This window comes from Pteropus medius, unplaced genomic scaffold, assembly GCF_902729225.1.
Source record: "Pteropus medius unplaced genomic scaffold, Ma_sr-lr_union100, whole genome shotgun sequence".
NCBI classification, from domain to species: domain Eukaryota; kingdom Metazoa; phylum Chordata; class Mammalia; order Chiroptera; family Pteropodidae; genus Pteropus; species Pteropus medius.
This window is the reverse complement of record NW_024342474.1, coordinates 1,485,619-1,505,772: the sequence shown is the minus strand read 5'-3', so window position 1 is coordinate 1,505,772 and position 20,154 is coordinate 1,485,619. Positions and strand designations below refer to the sequence as shown.

The window sequence follows — 20,154 nt, the reverse complement described above, 5'->3', positions numbered from 1 at the left end:
GTTGGGGCCGTTGGGTGCCGGGAGCTAGCGCCCCGCCCTCTCTCCTCTCCCCTACCCACCCTCCCCACGCACCGCCCACCACCCTCGTAGTCCCCTGCGCGTGCGCGCGCAGACACCGGTTGCCAAACATTGCATCATCCCCGCCCCCCTTTCCTACCCTCCTCCTCCAGCTCTCCCCTCCGCGCGCGCGCATGACTCACTCACCTCCTCTGCGAAGCCTCGTGACCCAAAGCCACTTCCGGGTCCAACAAGACGTCGACTCCCAAGAGGGAGTGAAGGGGGTGGTGCCACGGGGCTTCTGAGTGGCGGATGTAAGAGGTGAGGCGGGGCCAATCCCGGCGTGCCACTTTCTGATTGGCAAGCTGCTGGAGCCGCCCCTTAGAGGAGGGTAAAGCCATGTTAAAAGATCACTGCTCCTGAAGATCGAGGTCAGAGGCTTGAGTCTAAAGTATAGAGCTTATCATGTTGAAGATGACCGGGTGGCAGCGACAGAGCCAAAATCAGAGCCGCAAGCTAAGGAGAGAGGTGAGTACTGACTCTCCCCATCTACCTTTTACCCTTCCATCCTCGCGAACACCAGTTGTCCCCTCGAAGTTGCGGCACCCAGTCTTTAGGTTGTGGTCCCACCCCTTCCATAATGAAGTTAGTGACGGTCCGAGGAAGGGATGGGCAGAAGCTTTTATTCGGGAGCGGTGCTTACTGACCCCTCTTTCTTCGGACGACAGCGTCACCCAACGCCTGCTTGGAGCATGGGCCTTGCTCTGTGATGCTGGGCGAAGGGGCTCACCTACCCTCGGAAGATTATTCCATTTTCTCCGGTTGCTAACCCCAGGCCTCCACGTTAGGCTTGTCCGGTGGGAGGCGGGGCAGCAGGACACACCCACACGCCGAGAAGCCTGGGTGACCGTAGCTTAGGCTGCTGCCTCCGCTTTGCCACCAGCAGCTCCACCCCGATCCTATATCCGAGGCAGTGTCTCAGGGCCAGCATGGCTACGTCGGTAGCTGGGGCTCCTGAACCCTACACAGAACAGCCATTCCACACCCTAGTAGAGGACTGAAACTTCAGGAGACTTAACAGCCTCTGGGAGGAGGGGTGCTGATGGACAGGGAGCAGAGATGGGATTTTCCCTTTCTTCCAGAGGTCCCTGGGCTTCCTGCACAAGAGAGCATCCTGGATCTTTTAAGTGTGGGAAGTCATTTGGGGTCTCCCCATTGTCCTTCCCTTGGGATTGGTCCCTGCTTCTTTCCCCCTCTGTCCTGTCTCCAACTAATCTCTGTGTAACCATTGCATCAGGCCAGCCCCCTGTTTGGCTCTGCAGCCCTCTGGTGTGGAGTTCTACTCTACTGCTGATGAAAGCCACATCCCAGGCACTGGAAGGCAAGGAGGGTTCCCCAGGGAGGACAGCCCTACAGAGAAACACTAAGGGTGATATTGCATCTACAGTCCCTAGGGATAGGTAGCTGCTGCTGGGCTTCTGGGATTCATCCTCCCTTTCCTATAAGAGAGATTAGGGAGAATATCCATTCATTCCTAACAAACACTGAACGAACGCCTATATGCTAATTGGGGCACAGGATACATCCATGAAGAAGAGAAAAACAATCTGCTCTTTCAGAGCTTACAGTTCAATGGGAAGAGACATACGGTAAACAAACAGTTGAATGCCATAGAGAAAACTAAAGCATAGAAGGGTAGAGAATGCTCAGGGTGGGGATTATGGTTTTATATTGGATAGTCATGAATTTCCTGAGATGACAGATAAGTTGAGAAGTGAAGACAGTAAGCCATGCAGATATGTGGAAGAGATTTCCAGGAGAAGGATCAGCAAGAACAGAGGTCTTAAGGTAGGAGCATGCATAGTATCTTTAGGTAACAGGAAGCAGCCAGGTGGCTGAACTAGAGTGACCAAGAGAGAGAGTGGTCAATGAGAAATCCCGGGCAGGGAAGAAGCACACTGTGTATGGCCTTCTAAGCCATTTTAAGAACTTTAACTTTTAATATGCATGAAATTGGAAGTCACTGGAGGATTTTGAACAGAGAAATGAGGTGACTTGAATTAAGTTTTAAAAGGCCCACTCTGGTTACTATGTTGTAAATAGAGTCAGGAGAAGGGGTAGCAAGAGCAGAAACCTGCAGTCAAGAGGTTTCTCCAGTCATCCAAGAGGTAATAACTTGATCTAGATTGGAAACAATGGAATCCGTGAGAAATGTTTAGATTCTGGGTTACTGAAGAATGAGTTAAGAAATATTGCTGGTGGTTTAGATTGAATTGTAGGGTTCGAAAGGAGAGGAATTGATGATGCCAAGGTTTCTGGCATAAGCAACTAGAGTTGCCATTTACCAAGATGGAGACCTCGGAAGAGGAAAATTAACAGGAGTTCTTCTTTGAACATATTAAGTGTGAGATGCCTATTAGACATCCAAAAGGAGATGGTGTGTAAGCAGATAATAGAGTTCCACTCTGGCAATGTATATTTGGAGGATGTCAGTGTGGGAATGTAATTACGAAAATGCCACTTGATTTGTTCCCTTCTCTGTAGTCTAGTCCTTACGGTAGCAGGTTTGAGGCCTGCCTTGAATTTAGAGAAAGCTGAGTTGGCCAGGACTTTCCTATTATGTAACCAGGACCACAAATGTCAGCAACTAAAAATAAAGGAAACTAAGCTCTCCTCTGTCCTTGGAAATGGCTACAGGGACTGTTAACTAGCCATACTCTACAAGACAAGAAGGAAGGACCAATAGGAGGCTAGAGATAAAAGAACCTGCCTCTCTTCCAAAAATGGCTAACATTTCTCTTTGATCCCCACAGTGTTCCAGAAGGAAGTGTATCTTCATACATCACCACACCTGAAAGCAGGTAAACTTAACCAACACTTCCCCAAAACCATCTCCTAAGAAATGCTGCTTAGGCTCCCTTCATTGGGACCCTACAAAGTTATGAAAATGCCTAGAGAAGATGGGAAAAGAGGGTTTGAATCTGAGCAAGCTTTTGCTGTCAGACCATGTCCATCCACCTGGCCTGTCCCTAACAAGGTGACAAAAATCACTATTCTTAGAGCATGTCCTAATTGAAAGCTGCCTCTGAGTAAGCAGTCAGCCCCAACAAAGATAACTGGTTTGTCTTACACACTTCAATCTCCAACAAGGTTAGACTAACCCATAGGACTTCCCACACAGGAGAAAGCAGCACAAATAGTCTGGTAATTGCCCCTGGAAACTACCAATCGAGTTCCCCAGGGCAGCTTTTACTAGGATCCCATAAGAACATTTGTTTGACGTGCTGGGCAAAAGCAAGGAGAGAATAGTAGTATAAACCAGAGGATGATAAATTTTAAGGGGCCAGATAGTACTTTAGATATTGACGGCCAGTTTTTGTCACAGCTATTCATCTCCACTGTTGTAGCATTAAAGCAGCCAGAAACAATATGTAAATTAATGGATGTGGTTGTGTTCCAATAAAACTGTATCTGCAAACCATGCAGCAAGCCTGTGATTTAGACTGTTTGACTGCTTTGAGGTGCTATTCGACCCCCCGCCCCGCTACTATTCCAAGTATGTCCTTTTCCAGAGCCTGATCCAGCTGCAGCAATGGCAGCCGAGTCTCTGCATTTCTCCTTCGGGACATTGTCCAGCTGGGAGCTAGAAGCCTGGTATGAGGACCTGCAGGAGGTACTGTCCTCAGATGAAAATGGGGGTACCTATGGCTCACCCCCTGGAAATGAGGAGGTGAGAATACTACATCTAAAGCTAGGGGGGAATGTTGATCTTCCCTTCTCTACTAATAGCGCCTACCTTTCCTCATTCCCTTGAAGGAAGAATCAAAAACCTTCACCACTCTTGACCCCGCCTCTCTGGCTTGGCTTACGGAGGAGCCAGGACCAGCAGAGGTCACGAGCACCTCCCAGAGCCCTCGCTCTCCAGATTCCAGTCAGAGCTCCCTTGCTCAGGAGGAAGAAGAGGAAGACCAAGGAATACCCAGGAAACGGAAATGGAGTGGCCAGTCTCCAGCCCGAGCTGGAAAGCAACGCATGAAAGAGAAAGAACAAGAGAATGAAAGGAAAGTGGCACAGCTAGCTGAAGAGAATGAACGGCTCAAGCAGGAAATTGAACGCCTGACCAGGGAAGTGGAGGCAACTCGCCGAGCTCTAATTGACCGAATGGTCAATCTGCACCAAGCATGAACACTTGGGACCGTGACATCCCCTTTGGGCCACTACCAACTTTTCCCAGAAGTAGCTACTGACCACCTTCTTATCAGTGCCAATGATGTGACCTTCAACCCCATATCTACAGAAGGGGGAAAGCTAGGGGTAGACAACAGGAAAGGGTCTTAGCATATATATAGAGATTGTACATTTATTTATTACTGTCCATATCCATTAAAGTGACCCTTTATAAGCCAAGTTCTCACTTTCACTTTTTCTTTTTGCCTTTAGGGGTTTCAAGGGGTTTCCCCTCAGCTAGAGCCAACTGTTTCTTCAAATCCAATAGTTTAGCCACCTCTGCAGCAACCTGGTTCTTGTCTGCCTTTTGTGTTTTCAGTTCTCGGACAATGTTGCCCTAAAAGAGGAAAGGGGTGGGGAAATAACAACAGTGAGACCAGAAATGACCTATGTAGGAATCAGCTTTTCCAATCTCCCACACAGGGCTTAAGCTTCGTACCTGTTTTGTCACTTCATCCATCAGCACTTTTATCTGCTGCAGTCCAACTGTTGTCACAGTCTCTACATCTGTTGGCTTGGGAGATGCTTTTGCCTAGAGAACAAAAGGGTTAACACCTGTCACCGTAACTATCCCCTGACCTTTTTAAAAGACATCTCAGGAATAAAGTAATTACTTTTAACTCCAAGGACTCTTCTAGCTAAGACAGGAAAGAAAAGCTATAAGTGAGGAAGCAGCAGGGCCAAAAGACAGTGATGAGTGAGAACTATTTAGGGACACTAAGGAGATTACACTGTCTAGCTTTCTCACCTGGCCCCCACCAAATCGCTGTTTCAAACTTTCAATCTGGTCATTTTCCAATTTTTGGAACAAGGGACTGACCTGTAAGAAAAGAATTCCAGAATCATTCACTCATTAGGTATTGTCTCTACCAGACTATACAGAGGGCCTCTCCAACCCCAATTGCTGATTGAGGAACTGTAAATACTTTAGAAGAAATGTAAGTGTAACAGTAAGCAAATACCTGCTGATTTCAGTAAAGAATCTAGAAAAATCCCAGCAGTCACTATAAAAGCCCAAAGTATTAACAGCGTCCAGGACTATTTAAACTATTTAATGCTAGGTTGTTGCAAAAGTTTTAGAGGTAAACTTAACTTATCATCTTGTGTCAAAGAAAAAATGGCTACCCTGTATTCTCAAAGCTCGCTGCCTGTTAGCATTATGGAGACCAGGTGACCATGGAATTTCTTCAAACATCTACCATATTCTAGTCAGTTTTATGTCCCAAGTTCTGTGTTCTGGCGTGAAGAATGATGAAATATGGGCTACAGATAATACTGGGTTCATAAGCTAATACCAAGCACTTTATACCAGAAACAAGCCTAGGTGCAGAGTGGGCAGGAGTGGGGAAGGGTTTCAGAGACTAGCTATGAGAGGCCTGTGCCCAAAGTAAGTTTTCTGACCCTGCCTAAAAGCCTGCCAGCATGGTAAATGCAAGAATTTTAAAAAGAAACTCATTCTTCCAACCCTCAGACACCTACTGTGCCAATCTGGTGTCCTGCTGGTAAGGTACACAGGAAGTCTGTGGACAGGATACTGCAGGCTAGAGGTGGGAGCTGCAGCTGGGCCGCAATGGTGGTGCTAACCGTGGGCATGTAAGGCTGGAGCATGATGGACAGTAAGGCAGCGATATTCACTGCCAAGCCTGTCACTGTCCCTGCTCGCTGCCTGGGGAAGAAAAGATATTAGTCAGGACCCTCCAAGCCACTTTATTCCTATAGCCAACCCTACCTCTTACCTACCTGTCAGCCTCGCTGCCTTTAATCCGCTTCCAGGGTTCATTCACCTGAATGTACTGGTTGCCATGGCGAGAGATGGTAAGGATACTACGTAAGGCATCCCGAATCCTGGGAAGGGAGGCAGGCCAAGGTATAAGGTCCTTGAGGTATGGGGCTCTCAAATATGCCAGCAGATCACTGGATGAGATGGATGTAGGTTACTTACCGAACCTTCTCTAGCAGCTGGTGATAGTGCTGGAGCTCCAGGGCGACATGGGCCAGCAGGCGCTGATCATCAGAGGTAAGCACCATTTCAGGCACATAACCCCCAAAAAACTTAGACACAAACATCCCAGCTCTTGATGGGAATAGGGAAGGAGAGGGGAGAGAGAAAAGGAGTTACTGTCCAGTATCCTCATAGAGATTTAATTAATTCATAGAGAATGTGGAATTATAAATATGGGATCACCATATTCATAATTCCACATTCTCTCAAAACTGACACCTCCTGGCTCCCTCTAGCTAGAAGGCAAGGCTTAAAGTAGTTCCTTATTCTCTCCCCTAAGAATATGACTGCACATAACAGACATTTCATATATAGATATCCCTTGTTTAAAGAAACCTGATAAAATTAAGCAACTGTTCATTTTGTTTTTTAACAAACACTCAGAATGATCAAGTTGAAATATATGTAAACTGCTACCAATTAGTAAGGACTATCTATTAAATGTGGTTAATGACCAAACCTAAAAGACTAGGTAGCCATGGAGGATTTTTTAGATCACAGAATAGCTGAGATAGGGACCAACAATGAAATGTGAGCCTAAAGTAACTCCAAAGAGTATAGCATAAGTCTATCCATACACTAAAATAAATCCTCCCTTCAGCCAAACTTTTCAATGGTCTGCAAGTGAACTTATTTGCTGGAAAAGACATATTTCCAATTCTACAAAGAAAATAACGATCTACAAAACTTCACTTTGTGACCGACTTTGCTAAATCACATCTCTACAATTAACTTGCCCCAAGCATACATAGCCTACTATGTTCTAGGAATAGGTCCCAGTAGATAGAAATCCACTTTCCACATTATCCTCCCTATCCCTCCCAGCCTCCTGCCCACTCACCAGCCCTCTTCATATTCCCATCTCTCCCACTTCATGAAGCATAGCTGGCCCCACTCCAGCTCATCTGCTGACCATGAACCCTCACCAAGTCCCACCTGTTGATGAAGTTGCCCAGGTTGTTAAGCAGCTCAGAGTTGTTCTTCAACAACATGTCTGTCCAGGAGAAGGCACTGTCCTGGCCCTCAGGCCGAATGTATAGCAGATAGAAGCGCCAGATGTCAGCAGGGATCCCCGTGTCCTGGGCCATGTCCCCAAACACTCCCACACCCCGGCTCTTAGAGAATTTCCCATCCTCATAATTCAAGTACTCTGGACAGAGAAAGAGAATGAATGAGAACCATTTGCTCAAATCATGTCCTTCCCTCTCTGACCCACTAACTCTTCTTTCCTCTCCTTCACCTCGACTAGTGGTGTCCGCCAACTCTCCTCCTTAAGTAACTGGCCTGCACAGAACTTAGGAGACCTTTCCTCTCCATTTTGGCCTTTTACCCACTTGCTTCTACCCATTACAAAGTTTTACTTTGGGACTTTTGCTTTCTTCAGGTTCTTGTTTCCTTCTGGGTTGAATTCTCGTGTTCTAATTATCTCTTATTTCATCTCTACTCCTAAGACCTTTCCAAGATGTTCCACATACTGCCTCAGCCTTCATTCCCCATGACTATCCCAGTCGAGTCTTCAAAGGTACCTGTAGCAATGAGGTGGCTGACCAAGGTGTAGTTGTCCTCAGCACCCAGGGCTGAACAAGGAAAGACTAAGCCATGGAAAGGAACGTTGTCTTTGGCCATGAACTGATAGAGGTTCACCTATGGAATATAGTTGGAAGGCAGAGTTTCTGAGACCTTTTGCAACGGCCTAAGAAAGATCAGATTATCCAACCCTAACCCACCCCATTCCCCCATCCAAACACACACACGCATGCAACCTCACCAAGAATTCTTGGCTAACCAAGAATTGCTTACTTGCTCTGGGTTCTTCCACCATCTCTCCCATTGGTCTGTGTAGTTGGCTGTGATAGACAGGTAACCAAAAGTGGCATCAAACCATACATAGAATACCTGGAGAATCAAGAAAGAGACACAGTAGGATGAAGGAACATTAGGAAAACCTCACCAACCCAATGTCTCAGGCTGAAATTAGACATAATCAACGACCTATTCTGCTAGCCCAGGGTCTCAACCCCAAGGCTGAGTAATATGAGATATGAGTAAAGTATAGGCTTTTTACCTTGTCCTCAAAACCTTCCAAGGGTACAGGGGTTCCCCATTTGAGGTCTCGCGTTATGCAGCGTGGCTTGAGGCCATCCCGAAGCCAAGAACGAATGATGAACCGGGCATTGGGTGTCCAGTCACTGCCAGGCAATGTCTTCCCCAACCATTCCTCCAGTCGGTCTTCCAGCTAAAATGGAAGGCTAATTTAGGACAGTCTCATACACGGTTAGCATAAGGATAAATATGTACAACATTTTTGGAGTAGTCTGGCAATACAGAATTAAAATTAAAAGGCTCGTGAATTTGACATAGCAATTACACTTCTAGAAAGTTTTCAACAGAAATATTCACACAAGAGTGTATAGATGTGTATATAAAGAAGTACACTGTTCATCACAGCAAAAAATTGAAACTAACTCCCATGGCTCAGAAGAGTTTAAAGAAATATGATTCACTGATACAATGAATTACTTGTAAGGCCATTAAAAAGAGGGAGGTAGACCTTTATGTAACTGACATGTACATATCTCCCCAAGATTCATTATTAATTAAAGCAAATTACAAAACAATAATAGATGATATAATCCAATAACTACACAAATAAATGTTAATATACAGACCAACATAAGCCCAGAAAAAATTTTGAAGGAAAATCTATATCAGTGCTTTATTTTCAGATGGGATTATGGAGAACATCCACTTTTACACCATATATTCCCAGCTGAAATTTTAAACACAAGCTTATATCATCACTTTTGTAAGCAGAAAAACAAAATAATCTTTTTTAAGGGGATAGTTATGTGACTCATCCACATAAATACCATAGTTTCTGAAACCTGACAACATACTCTGTTGGCAAGGCTATGAGGAAATGCACACTCACAGATTGTTGGTGGGAATACAAAAGTGGAATAACATCTAAGGAAAATTTGGCAATAAACTACATATGTATTTATCCTTGATATTTTTAAGGAATTTATCTTGAAGATATACTTCCAACAATACAAAAATACACATGTACAAGGTTATTTACTACAACATCATTTGTAATTGCAAAATACAGTAAGTCCTCATTTAACATCATGGATAGGTTCTGCAACTTTAAGTAAAACAACACATAATGAAACCAATTTTACCATAGGCTAATTGATATAAACAAGAGTTAACAACATTGAGCAAAATGTTATTTGAAGACTTGAAACTAGGAAACTACCTAAACAGAGAACACAGAAAATTGATTAAATAAACTATGGTACCTACACAGAATGTAATATTATGCAGCTGTTTAAAAAAAACAAATAAGGATGATTTCTATGAACTGATATGGAGTGACTTCTACAACATACTGTTAGGTAGAAGATGAAATGCAAAAAACTATATGCACTATGCTAAATTTTGTGTAAAGAAGAAAAATAACATATAAATATGTATGTATACATGTACATAGATATATGTTTATCTTTACATATAAGCTTATCTTTATAAAAGTAAACACACTAAGAATAAATCAGAAAATGAAGGAGATCACCCACAGAAGATGGAAGAACAAGGAGGCACAGACAGGAAACAGAATGCCACTTTTTTTCAGTACACCTTTTGGTATGGTTTTGATTTTTAGAAGCACATTGATGTTCTATATATTCAAAAAAATTAAATTAACAAGCATGAGGGAAAAAACTAAAAGCAAATGAACCAAATTTATTAATTTCAGTAACACAATCACAATGAAGGGAGAAAAACAACTAAGACAATTTTGAAAACGTTATTTGATTATATACCCTCAGTTGGGGTGAAGGGACAGGACTGCCAACAAACTCTAAACTCTTTTTAGTAGGTTTTTTGGTAGTGGTATAGGTAAAGCAATTCTGAAAATATTTTTAGGTATACTATAGGATGAGCAAATGAGTAAATGTTGTTGCTATGGAAGAAGGGAGATACAAATATGAAATGAGGGAAAGTGAGAAAGAATCCTGCTGGGATGGTCTGGAAATGCAGGTGTCAGTGTGAACCTAAAATCAATGCTTAACTCTTTTTGCTTAAACGGCCTAAAAGCAAAGACACCCCAGTAGCAATGAGCACATCTAAATTTGGTCTCTAATACTGTTCCCTACTAAAGTGAACCAGGGCTTTGTGGAGAAACAGTTGATTCCAAGGTTGGAACGATGAATCCAGAATATCATTATGCCAAAAAATAAGGAAGTGCTTTAAAAATGGTGGGAGATCTTGAAAACACACACAGAAATAATCTTGAAGAGGCTTCCACTGACCAAGGGATCATTTGAACATGAAAATATTTTAAGATAGGAATAAATTATAAACGACTGCAAAAAATGGGAATCCACAAGCCCACACTGATAATAGATAACTAAAGAAATGAATGAACAAAGTAGGGTAAATGTGGAGTAGATAGCATTGAAAAATCTTGATGAAAACTGATTCAAGTAAGAATGATTAAATAAATAAAACACTAAATTTAGAAGGAATCTTTCACTAAAGAGCAAAGTATTTGCATGGTCCTAAAAGTGTATTTCCACAGAATGTTTCTAACTTGCAAAGGAGAAAATATTATACTTTAGAGAAACTCAATAACACCTTGACTAAACAAAATTAACACTGCCCATAAGGGAGAAATGGCCATTATGTGCCTCTTGAAAAGATGTAATACCATTTATGTAGTATTCCAACTGAGGAAGCATAACCTGAATCTAATTGTTAGGAAACACCAATCAAATCCAAAATCAGGAATATTCTCTTTTTAAAAGGGGGTCAGGAACTAAATTCTTAAAAACTGTTAATGTCACAAAAGATAAAGGCTGGGGAACTGTTTCAGATGAAAATAAACAAAATGCAATACATGATCCCAAGCTAGATTCTGTACTAAAGGAAAACTAATGTTATAAAGAATACTATTAGGATAATTGACAAAAGTTGACTATGGATGGTAGATGAGACAACTATACCAATGACAAATTTTTTGAAATTGTTAAGTGTACTGTGATTATGTAAGAATATGCGCTTTGTCTTAGAAAATACACACTGAAGTATGTAAGAGTAAAATGGACACGTTTACACAGTTCATTCTCATGGATATGACATTTCTGGAATAGACACAAAGGAAAACAAGCAGTAGTAAATACCTCTGGTAAGCAGGCCTGGGGCTTAGTGGCCCTGGGCCTTTCACTTTGTGCCCATTATTTGTTTTATCTTTTTATGATGCATAATTCTTAAATGGAAATTTAAAACATTTGAGAGTGATATGGTACAGATTTGTGGCTGAGGCAGAGGGGCAGAAGAAGCTGGGCAGACCAAGATGAGGGAAAGGCCTACTTACCTTTGGCAGGTCCAGAAACAGGTGCCGAGAGGATTTCACCACAGGGCACGACCGGCAAAGTTTACACTGAGGCTTCTGTAAAGAGAAATTCAAGAGAAGGGGTGACCAAAGTGGGAGTCAGGATCAGGACTGCAGGCCAGGACTTTCCAGGCAAGGGGAGAGGCCACAAAGGAATGAGTTCCTCAGTCTGCCATTTAGCTTAGCTTCATGCTCACGTGCAGCCAACTCTTTGGGCCTTCTGTGAACCTGGAGACTCAAGACTACATAACACAACATTTGTGACTCTGAGTTTCACGTCTCTGTCCTATCACTCCAAAGAATAGGAAAAAGCATTCTCTGAGCAATAAACTGTATGCAGCTGTGTGAGGGGAGGCAGAAGCAGCAAAAGAAAAGACATACAACTCCTTTCTTTGAGGAAGTTACAATCCAGCTAGGAAAAGAGGGTTTGCATGGGAAACCTTTAGAAAGCAAAATGTCAATAAATACTTATTTTCATGGTAGGAAGTGACTATGTAAAACTCTGAAGGGCAATGACTATAAATGGTTAGGTGGAGCTAATCAATGGAAGCTTCCAAGTAAATTTTGATCTGGGTTTTTGATGGTGAGAAGCTATAACTTTCTCAGGACCTCTCTCTTGAACTCTATATGCCTATATCCAATTGCCTACTTGACATCTCTCCTTGGATGTCTTAAGAGGTAACTCAAATTTAACGAACCCAGCCTCACTGCATTCCACCAGAAAGCTTGTTCTTCATCCAATCACACACATGTTCGTAGATGGTATTGCCATCTATGTAAGATGGTCAAGCCAAAAATTTACAAGTCATAATTTTCTTGACTTCTCCCTCATCCTGAATTCCAGTCTAATTCCAGAGTCTGCCTCCAAAACATATCTCAAATACTTTTTTTTTTCCCATTTCTACTGCTAGTTCGAGCCAATATCCTCCCATTTTTGAGCTACCACTCTAGCCTCCAAACTGGTCTCCCCACTTTCTCTCATGTTTCCCTCTCATCCATTTTCCGCAGAGCAGCTTGTCATTCAACTCCTGCAAGGCTTGCTTACCAGGCCCTGGTAATATGACGTCGTCTCAGTCCACCCTCCCTCTCACTCACTATGCTATAGCTACACTGGCCTTTTCGATTCCACTTTTTCAGCTCCTTGCTGCCTTGGGCCTTTGCATTTCCTGGTCCTTCTGCTTAACCTTATTCATTGCCTGGCTTGCTACTTCTCATTCTTCAGTTAAACTCTCAGTTCAGATGTTACCTCCTCTGAGAGGCCTTCTCTAATCACCTACCTTAAATGTTCCCCCAGAAGTCACTCTCTATCACTATCTTCCCAGTGGTTTATTCTATAATTATATTGTCTTTAGTCTCCTCCCCACATTAGATAAAAGGCTGTCTTGTTCACTGCTATACCCCAGCACCTAGAACTGTGACTTTTCTGTTGTAAAGAATCAAAAAATGTTTGTTGAATGAATAAACAAATGCATAAACATGGAGTAGAAGAGGAGACAGTATTTATGGAAGAGAGAATACACTAAACGAATGGAGATCAGGTGGTCTGAAGCAGGAGAAACCTAGGAAAGTGCAAACTCAACCTGTCTATTTCCTAGCACAATGCTAAGGACATAGTAAGTGTTCATTAAATATTTATCCAATAAACTGAATGATGAGTTACTGAGATGGAGCAGAAAGAGCCACTGGTGAAAGGTCTTGAATGCTAAAACAAAAATCCTGAATGGGACAAGACTTGGGGTCATTAAAAATAGATTGTCTCCTTCTGGGCTCCCATGAGACCCTCCCTCACCTTGAGCTCAATGGCATTGATGAGCTTGCCACACTTGTCACACTGGTCACCCCGGGCCTCCTCATAGCCACAGAAGGGACACACACCCTCCACAAAGCGGTCAGCCAGAAAGCGGGCACAGCTCTCACACCGCAGTTGCTCCACAGTATCTTGCAGCACAAAACCTCGGTTCCACAACCGCTGGAAGATATCTTGGGTGATTCTAGCAAGGTGAGCAACGGGTATGAAAAGGACAGGTTAGTGGAGGTTGGAAGTGGTGCAACCCTCTCTCCTGCCACTCCAACTAGGACCCAAGCTCATATAGTCCAAACACCAAAGAAATCAGACAGAAGGCTCATCAACGCAAAGGCCATCTAGTCATCTTTAGGGAGTTTGACAGGATGAACCTAGACCTCTCAAATATATTCCCCAACTCCCCACACATTCTCTTCCCTTAACACTTTAGAATCTCATAGTCAAATACAGACTTATGTTTTGTATTCATCAACAAAAATCTCCAAAAAGATAGCACTGTGCTATCTTTTATATGTCCTAAAAATTAAATCAATCTAACTACTAAACTGTACAACACTATTAGCTGGCAGGCTGTCTACCATGTACAAGTTTTATAAGGATGAATATCAGGCAGAGGAAGAAGGAATGTATTTGCTGTAAACAGCCAAAGGAGTGGGAGGGAATATCCTCAGACCCTGTGGCAGCCAAGAAAGAGAAGGGAGGTGGCAGAGGGAAGGCAGATACTTCCCATGAGCCTACATGCTGTCTCTTCCTTCCCTTAGCTGCTCCTTCAGTCTCTTCTGGTCAGGCACCCACATACACGAAATCCCCTTAATAATGCCTGGAATACATTTCGGGGTGATATTCATATCTTAAGTTTAGGGAAAATGCCTAGATAACCATCTTGGTTCCTCTGTCTCCAGGATATTCTCACAGACCCCAGCCCCAGCCTTCATCCTCCATTTCTACCTGATCAGAGGAAACCTACTCGGTCTGCTGTGGAGTGGTAGTACGACCAAAAATATCAAACGAGATATTAAACCAGCGGTAGATGTCGGCATGGATGACATGATACTTGTCGCAGATCTCCTGCGGGGTGAGACCTTCCTCCATAGCCTTGGTCTCTGTTGCTGTACCATACTCATCTGTCCCACACAGATAGAGGGTGTTCCACTGGCGGAGGCGGGAGTACCTAAATGAGAATATGGTGATCATGGGGGCCCATCTTAGCCCCTCCCCATATTCTCAGGACCCCTCCAGCCTCCACCCTCGAGGCATCCTATTCCTTGGGGCCCACTGCTCCCTCAGAAGGTCTCTCCCCCAGCAGCTGGCTCCACCTGGCAAAGACATCAGCGCTGAGCACGCAACCAATGATGTTTCCAAGGTGGGGGACGTTGTTGACATAAGGGAGGGCGCTGGTGATGAGCACATTTCTTTCCCCAGCCACAGGCAACCTGGTAGGGAAGGAGGAAAAGAACAGTCCATGGAGCAAAATGCGAAGGTCAAGAAGGACCAAAAGTGCATCAAATACCCAGACACAGATCTAGATCTAGTCTACTGTCATAGGGTCATGTATATCTGGTCTTTCCTTAAATGAACCCACATGACCATAAACTCCCCCAAAAGCTCTATGATCACCTATAGTTGTGAATCCAGGGCCCTGCCCACAGTGAGCAAACCTCGTATACTGCTCCTAAGCAGGTGCATTCCAATATTGACCTCCGTCCCTCTTTACTCTTGTGACTGTTTCTTTTCCATTAGCTCATTCTCAGGCTCCAACTTCCTGGGTATTGACAAAACTCTCCTGAGGCTCTGTCCAATCACCATCACTCACTACTCCTTAGACTCCGATGCCACCCAAGAACTTTCCCAGTGCTGATCTCTTCCCTCCTTCCCAGGTGCTATGTTACTATTACCTCTAGTCACTACCTGAAATCCTTACAGCTCACCACCCAACTTTTCTCTCCCTAACCCATGCTGGTCATTTCCTCATGGCTTGACCAGCTACTGCCTTCATAACCACCCTCTCCTTCCCACTTTTCCAGGATCATTCCTAGCCATGTCACTCAATCCACTATTCTCTTTTTGGGCTTCATCATCCTTGACAGCTCAGCTGCACAGATGTGTATTGTGCCCTCTCCTTAGAACCAAAGACTCACCAGGGCCCCTTTTATTTTTCCAACCATTCTCAACTTATAATCAGTGGACACTGGAATCCAGTTCCAAAATCAGCTCCTTTAGGAAAGCCTTCCTTTACTGATGACTCACTTTCTACCCAGTCATCCCTGTATCCCAAGTCCCTGAGCACTCAGTAGCACACTATGTGTTCCTTTTGTGTTACCCTGTAACTTCTCCCTCATTGAGTATGCTTACTACTGTGGCAGATAAAAAGGTATGCCCAAGGTTCTGCCCTCAAGGGAGTTATCATCTATTATACACCTGCTGATTGGAATCAGTGCAATGAAAGGTCAAAGGGCCAAAGGAATTCAAAGAAAGGCAAGCATACACTTTGTCATAAGATTAAGAGAGGACTTCACAGAGACAAAATTACTTCCATTAGGCCTCAAGAATGGGTTGGAATTTGCCTGATCAAGACACCAGGGATGTACTTTTGTCAGAAGGAAAAGCAAAGAAGACAGTTTGGCGTGGCTATAAGGTCTTTAATGCCCATTGTCTCTTCCTCTACATATGCATATAAGCATGTTAAGCCTGTATAAACACCTGAGAAAGTCTATCTCATTACCTCCAAAATGCTTGTACTACACCGAATCCACAGTAGGTACTCAATACTCAAAATGAGCAATGAACAAAGGATGGACTTTCATTTATTCAAATTTTATCAAAAGCTACTGAACACTTGGCCCTGTGCCAGAAACTGGGCCACATTAAAAAAAAGAGATAGCCTCTATTTTTAATAAGCTTACAGATTAGTGAAGAGACATGTAAAGAGATAATTATAACATGACAATAGGAGTTTCCTGGAAATGAAGCACTCATGCTCTGTAGAGAAGGAAATGATAGAAACAGTTTCCTGAGGAACGACTGTACAGCAGGTAGGTAAGATACAGGCATTCCACAGAAAAGGAACAACATGTGCAAAGACACCAAGGTAAGAGTATATATGAAGTCGGCCTGCCCTTCTTCCAAAACTCATCTTCACCCATTTGCCCCTTGACTGTCTAACCTCCAGCCACTGGCCTTTTATCAATTTCTTAAAAACAGCCAAACTTGGACATAGTTCCATAGTGTAGCAGTTAACACGTCTGCTTTACACGCAGAAGGTCCTAGGTTCACGGCCCCAGTAAAGCCACAGTCCATGGTCTACGGCCATGCCACCCTGAACAAGCCCAATGTCTGATCTCGAAAGCTAAGCAGGGTCGGGCCTGGTTAGTACTTGGATGGGAGGTCACCTAGGAAGACCAGGTGCTGTAGACATAAAGAAAATTAAAAAAAAAAAAACAAAACCTCAGTCATACTCTCTTGCTCCTCAGGCCATCTTGCGCATGTTTCCTCTGAGACACCCTTCCCCAGCCTTACCCCTGCCTAACCAACTCCCACTCATCGTGCAAGTCTTAGTTCAAACGTCAGTTTTTTAGAGACCTCTAAGTTAATCTGTGATATTTACTCTCATGGCTTCCAGTTCTTTTCCTTCATGGGACTTATCAAAACTTGTAATTACACATTTGCTCAAAAGTTTTTGAAATATCTATTTAGTCTTCTAGACTCAAAGTTCCACGAGAACAGAGGTCTTGTCTGTTTTGTTACCCTCGGTATACCCAGCTCCTAGCACATAGGGCCTGGCAAGGAGTGGACACTCAAATTTTTATCAAATGACAACATGTTCAGAACCACTTGGAATATTTCACTTGGATAAAAATATCTGTGTGTTTGTGTATACTGTCTTAGTGTAGTAGGAGAAGAACATAGGTGTAGATGGGACTGATGCACAGAGTGTACAAAACTTTAAGAGAGAATAAAATTTTAAAAAAGAGAGAGATCTGAGAATAAAAAGAGGATGGAAAATTAAACTAGTCAGTAGCAACTGGGATCTGGCAGGCAGGTATTGGTTCTATCAATAACTTCCACTTAAGAAACCAAGCCCAACTCATCTCTGCCAACTCACACGGGAGTCTGCTTTGGTCGAAAGGGAGGCAAGCTTCCCAGGCCCTTTTCCCAAGCAGTTACAGCCATGGCGATCTCCTCCTCTGACAGGGTGGCCAGTTCCTCCTCCTGTGAAGAGTGGATGGAATCCCTCGCCAGGTGAGGAGGGCCCATAGAGTAAAGAAACTCTTCCCAAACTCTGTGGGGACCCCTCTCCTCTGTTCCAAACCTCAGGCTCATTGCTGACAGCCTTCCCCTCAAGGAAGCTGGGCTGGAGCTGCTTTTGGAGGTAAGGCCGAAGGGCCAGAACACCCTGCTGCTTCAGCACAGTCTCTGCAGCTCGCTGGCATGGCTCCTGAGAACTCAGTGTCTGGAACCAGCTGTGCAGGGCACCCAGCTCCTCTGTGGGCATGGGAGAAAAGAGGTAATCAGCAGACTAGAAATGGGCAGGCAGAAGTAGACCTTCTCCCCTTCTTTGTAAAGTTTCTCCTGTTGCCTTCCCCAGTTCCCTCTGCCATCTTTCTGCTATGGCTGCCTTGTCAAGCTACACCTCATAGTGGGACCTCAATTTTCTACTGCCCATTCTGTAACCTCTACACCAAGCTCCTGGGTTCGGGGCTGGGAGTAAAGTGATAAGCACAGTGCTCACCAGGGAGGTAGGCGGGGTCTTGGAGTAATGGATACAGTGCTCCCCACAAAACAATGTCAGCTAGAGATTCTGTCTCCTTTGTTGCAGAGAAAAAAAAGAAGTACACAGGTGAGACACTCAGTTTCTTTTCAACAATAATAAAAATATCTAACATTTCTTAAGTACTTACATCTCACACTCTATGTTAAGCATTTAAAATTACCTCCCTTCATCCTTATAGCAACCAGTAAGGTGGGTACCAATATTACCCCAATTTCAAAGATGAAAAAAGTAGTTAGAAAGTTTAATGTTTTTTTCAAGGTAACACTGCTAGAAAGTGGCAGTGTTGGGGTTTGAACACTCTGAATACTCTTTTCCTTCTTAATTTTTATACTGTACAGCTTTTCCTGATCCACATCTCAAGGTCCAACTTACCCCAGCCAGGAAAGGACAGCTCCGACGACTCAAGCTGTTGTCAATGTGAATCAGGGCTCCCCGAACTGGGCCAAGAACATCTTCCCCCTTCTTGCCTTGGACCACTAAATAGTACAGGGCAGCAGACAAAGCTGGCTAAAATATGGGGACACAGGTCAGTATGACCATGCAAAGCAAGGACCTGACTACCATCCCCCATGTCTCAGTCCCACCTGCAGTTCTGTCACTTCCCATTCCAGCCACTGGTTGGTAAGGTCATCTTGCTCCCAACCAGATAACAGAAAGAAGTATCTGCCAGATAGAGAGCAACAGAAGGTGAAATTAGGAGAACCTATCTGTCTAGTCCATTTCTCACCCCACAGTGAAACAGTGGTTGAGAATAAAACCACACAAAGGACAGTAAGCCCTGATTTGATTCGGCCACCTCCCCACATCGAGTACCAGTACTGACCGGCAGATTGCACTAGTGGAGAAGAGGTAATTGCCACTATCCAGCTGCAAGACAGGGACCTTTGGCTGGGTCAGGAACGGGACCACACGCTCTGATGTAAAAGAAAATTGAGGAAAAACAGGGGGAAAAAAGTACTTTGTCAACTTAGAAAAACGACTTTGCATTGTTCAGGGAAAAAGAGAAGAAACATGGGCATTCTCAACCCAGGTTCCAAGACAAGACCACGTACTCCGCAGACAAGCAGGTGTTCAGCAGAGACCACCAGCTGGAAACAGCAGAAGAGGATTACAGAGAAGAGGTGGTGGTACTGGGATAGTGCTGCAGCCAAGAACTGGAACAATTAAAAGTAACTAGGATATCTGAGAATCTGAGATAACGGTGGAAGAACAAAATTAACAGAATCGGGAAGATCAGCAAGAGAACCACTTAAGAGTTCTCTTAACCCAAACAGTTGGGAATGAGAAGAGTAAACCAAAAGGAGCGTGTGCTTGTTTTAGGAGAGGAGAGTAAGGAACGACAAAGAAGTGTTGTCATGCGAGGAACTAGAGTGCGGGGGATAGGGGGGATCTGGTAGGTGGGCAAAGGTTGGAAAGGGGCGAGAGGTTCACTGGGGTGAGGCAGGGTCCTAGAAAATGAAGGAAGGGAAGCTAAAGATGAGAGAAATGTGTACTGAGAGTAATTAAGGGAAGTGATTGATGAAAGATGTGACTGGAAAAGAAGAGGGGATGGAGTGACCAAGGATAACGCGGGAGGAGGTTTACGGGAGTGCGTGGTAAGGGTTGGGGTTTGGCGAAGACAACTGTCGTCTGGGAGTCAGGCGTGTTTCGGTTCCGCGCTTCTCATCCACCGCCCACCAGCACCAGCCCCAGCCCAACTACCTTCGGGGCCTACAGTACTGATGCGCAGCTCCGCTCTGCCCTGGGCCCTCCCGGCCGCGGCCAGGACGGGCAGACTCCCCGGGGAGCCCTCGCTCACGAACAGTCTCATTGCGCCGTGGAGCCCACGCTGATGCAACCGGAACCGGCCTCCCGCCTGTAGGCTGAGCGACCATCGCGAGGCCCGTCGGGAAATGCAGTCCCGAATCACGCCATTCCCCGCGCACCGCTCCTGGCAAGTAGACTATTTCTCCCAT

At 44.3% G+C, this 20,154-nt stretch overlaps 2 protein-coding genes and 1 pseudogene across 4 annotated transcripts; 2 read left to right on the top strand and 1 right to left on the bottom strand.

The window, feature by feature from the left end:
- The first annotated feature begins 230 nt into the window (after positions 1-230).
- On the top strand, positions 231-4,404 carry DDIT3 (DNA damage inducible transcript 3). Of its 2 annotated transcripts, XM_039865817.1 has the most exons (5): positions 231-525; positions 1,295-1,378; positions 2,811-2,858; positions 3,570-3,727; positions 3,814-4,404. In XM_039865817.1, the coding sequence occupies exons 2-5, from the start codon at positions 1,351-1,353 to the stop codon at positions 4,180-4,182; spliced, it is 603 nt and encodes a 200-aa protein (XP_039721751.1). In that variant the 5' UTR covers positions 231-525; positions 1,295-1,350; the 3' UTR covers positions 4,183-4,404. The 2 variants fall into 2 exon arrangements, with proteins under 2 accessions (XP_039721751.1, XP_039721752.1); XM_039865818.1 differs by lacking the exon at positions 1,295-1,378 and having other exon boundaries at positions 234-525.
- On the bottom strand, positions 4,340-20,064 carry MARS1 (methionyl-tRNA synthetase 1). Of its 2 annotated transcripts, XM_039865787.1 has the most exons (21): positions 19,901-20,061; positions 19,023-19,113; positions 18,784-18,862; positions 18,572-18,706; positions 18,158-18,233; positions 17,738-17,910; positions 17,531-17,637; positions 14,745-14,861; positions 14,396-14,599; positions 13,414-13,615; positions 11,607-11,681; positions 8,292-8,462; positions 8,027-8,122; positions 7,753-7,870; positions 7,163-7,376; positions 6,167-6,298; positions 5,965-6,069; positions 5,704-5,890; positions 4,973-5,044; positions 4,664-4,756; positions 4,340-4,561 (listed from the first exon to the last, which is right to left on the bottom strand). In XM_039865787.1, exons 1-21 carry the CDS (start codon positions 20,007-20,009, stop codon positions 4,415-4,417), a joined length of 2,703 nt encoding a protein of 900 aa, XP_039721721.1. In that variant the 5' UTR covers positions 20,010-20,061; the 3' UTR covers positions 4,340-4,414. The 2 variants fall into 2 exon arrangements, 1 of the variants encoding a protein (XP_039721721.1); XR_005653455.1 differs by lacking the exon at positions 5,704-5,890 and having other exon boundaries at positions 4,409-4,561; positions 19,901-20,064.
- LOC120605125 (uncharacterized) lies at positions 16,727-16,842 on the top strand (annotated as a pseudogene).
- Positions 20,065-20,154: the final 90 nt, after the last annotated feature.

What these genes read in the sequence shown, in the direction of transcription:
- DDIT3 (XM_039865817.1), top strand. Translation starts at nt 1,351, where the DNA reads ATGAAAGCCACATCCCAGGCACTGGAAG. An exon ending in ATCACCACACCTGAAAGCAG is followed by an intron (nt 2,859 to 3,569) that starts GTAAACTTAACC and finishes GTCCTTTTCCAG; the next exon opens with AGCCTGATCCAGCTGCAGCA. An exon ending in CACCCCCTGGAAATGAGGAG is followed by an intron (nt 3,728 to 3,813) that starts GTGAGAATACTA and finishes ATTCCCTTGAAG; the next exon opens with GAAGAATCAAAAACCTTCAC.
- MARS1 (XM_039865787.1), bottom strand. Translation starts at nt 20,009, where the DNA reads ATGAGACTGTTCGTGAGCGAGGGCTCCCCGGGGAGTCTGCCCGTCCTG. An exon ending in CGACCAAAGCAGACTCCCGT is followed by an intron (nt 14,862 to 17,530) that starts GTGAGTTGGCAG and finishes CTTCCCTACCAG; the next exon opens with GTTGCCTGTGGCTGGGGAAA. An exon ending in TCAATGCCATTGAGCTCAAG is followed by an intron (nt 11,682 to 13,413) that starts GTGAGGGAGGGT and finishes TTCTCTTTACAG; the next exon opens with AAGCCTCAGTGTAAACTTTG.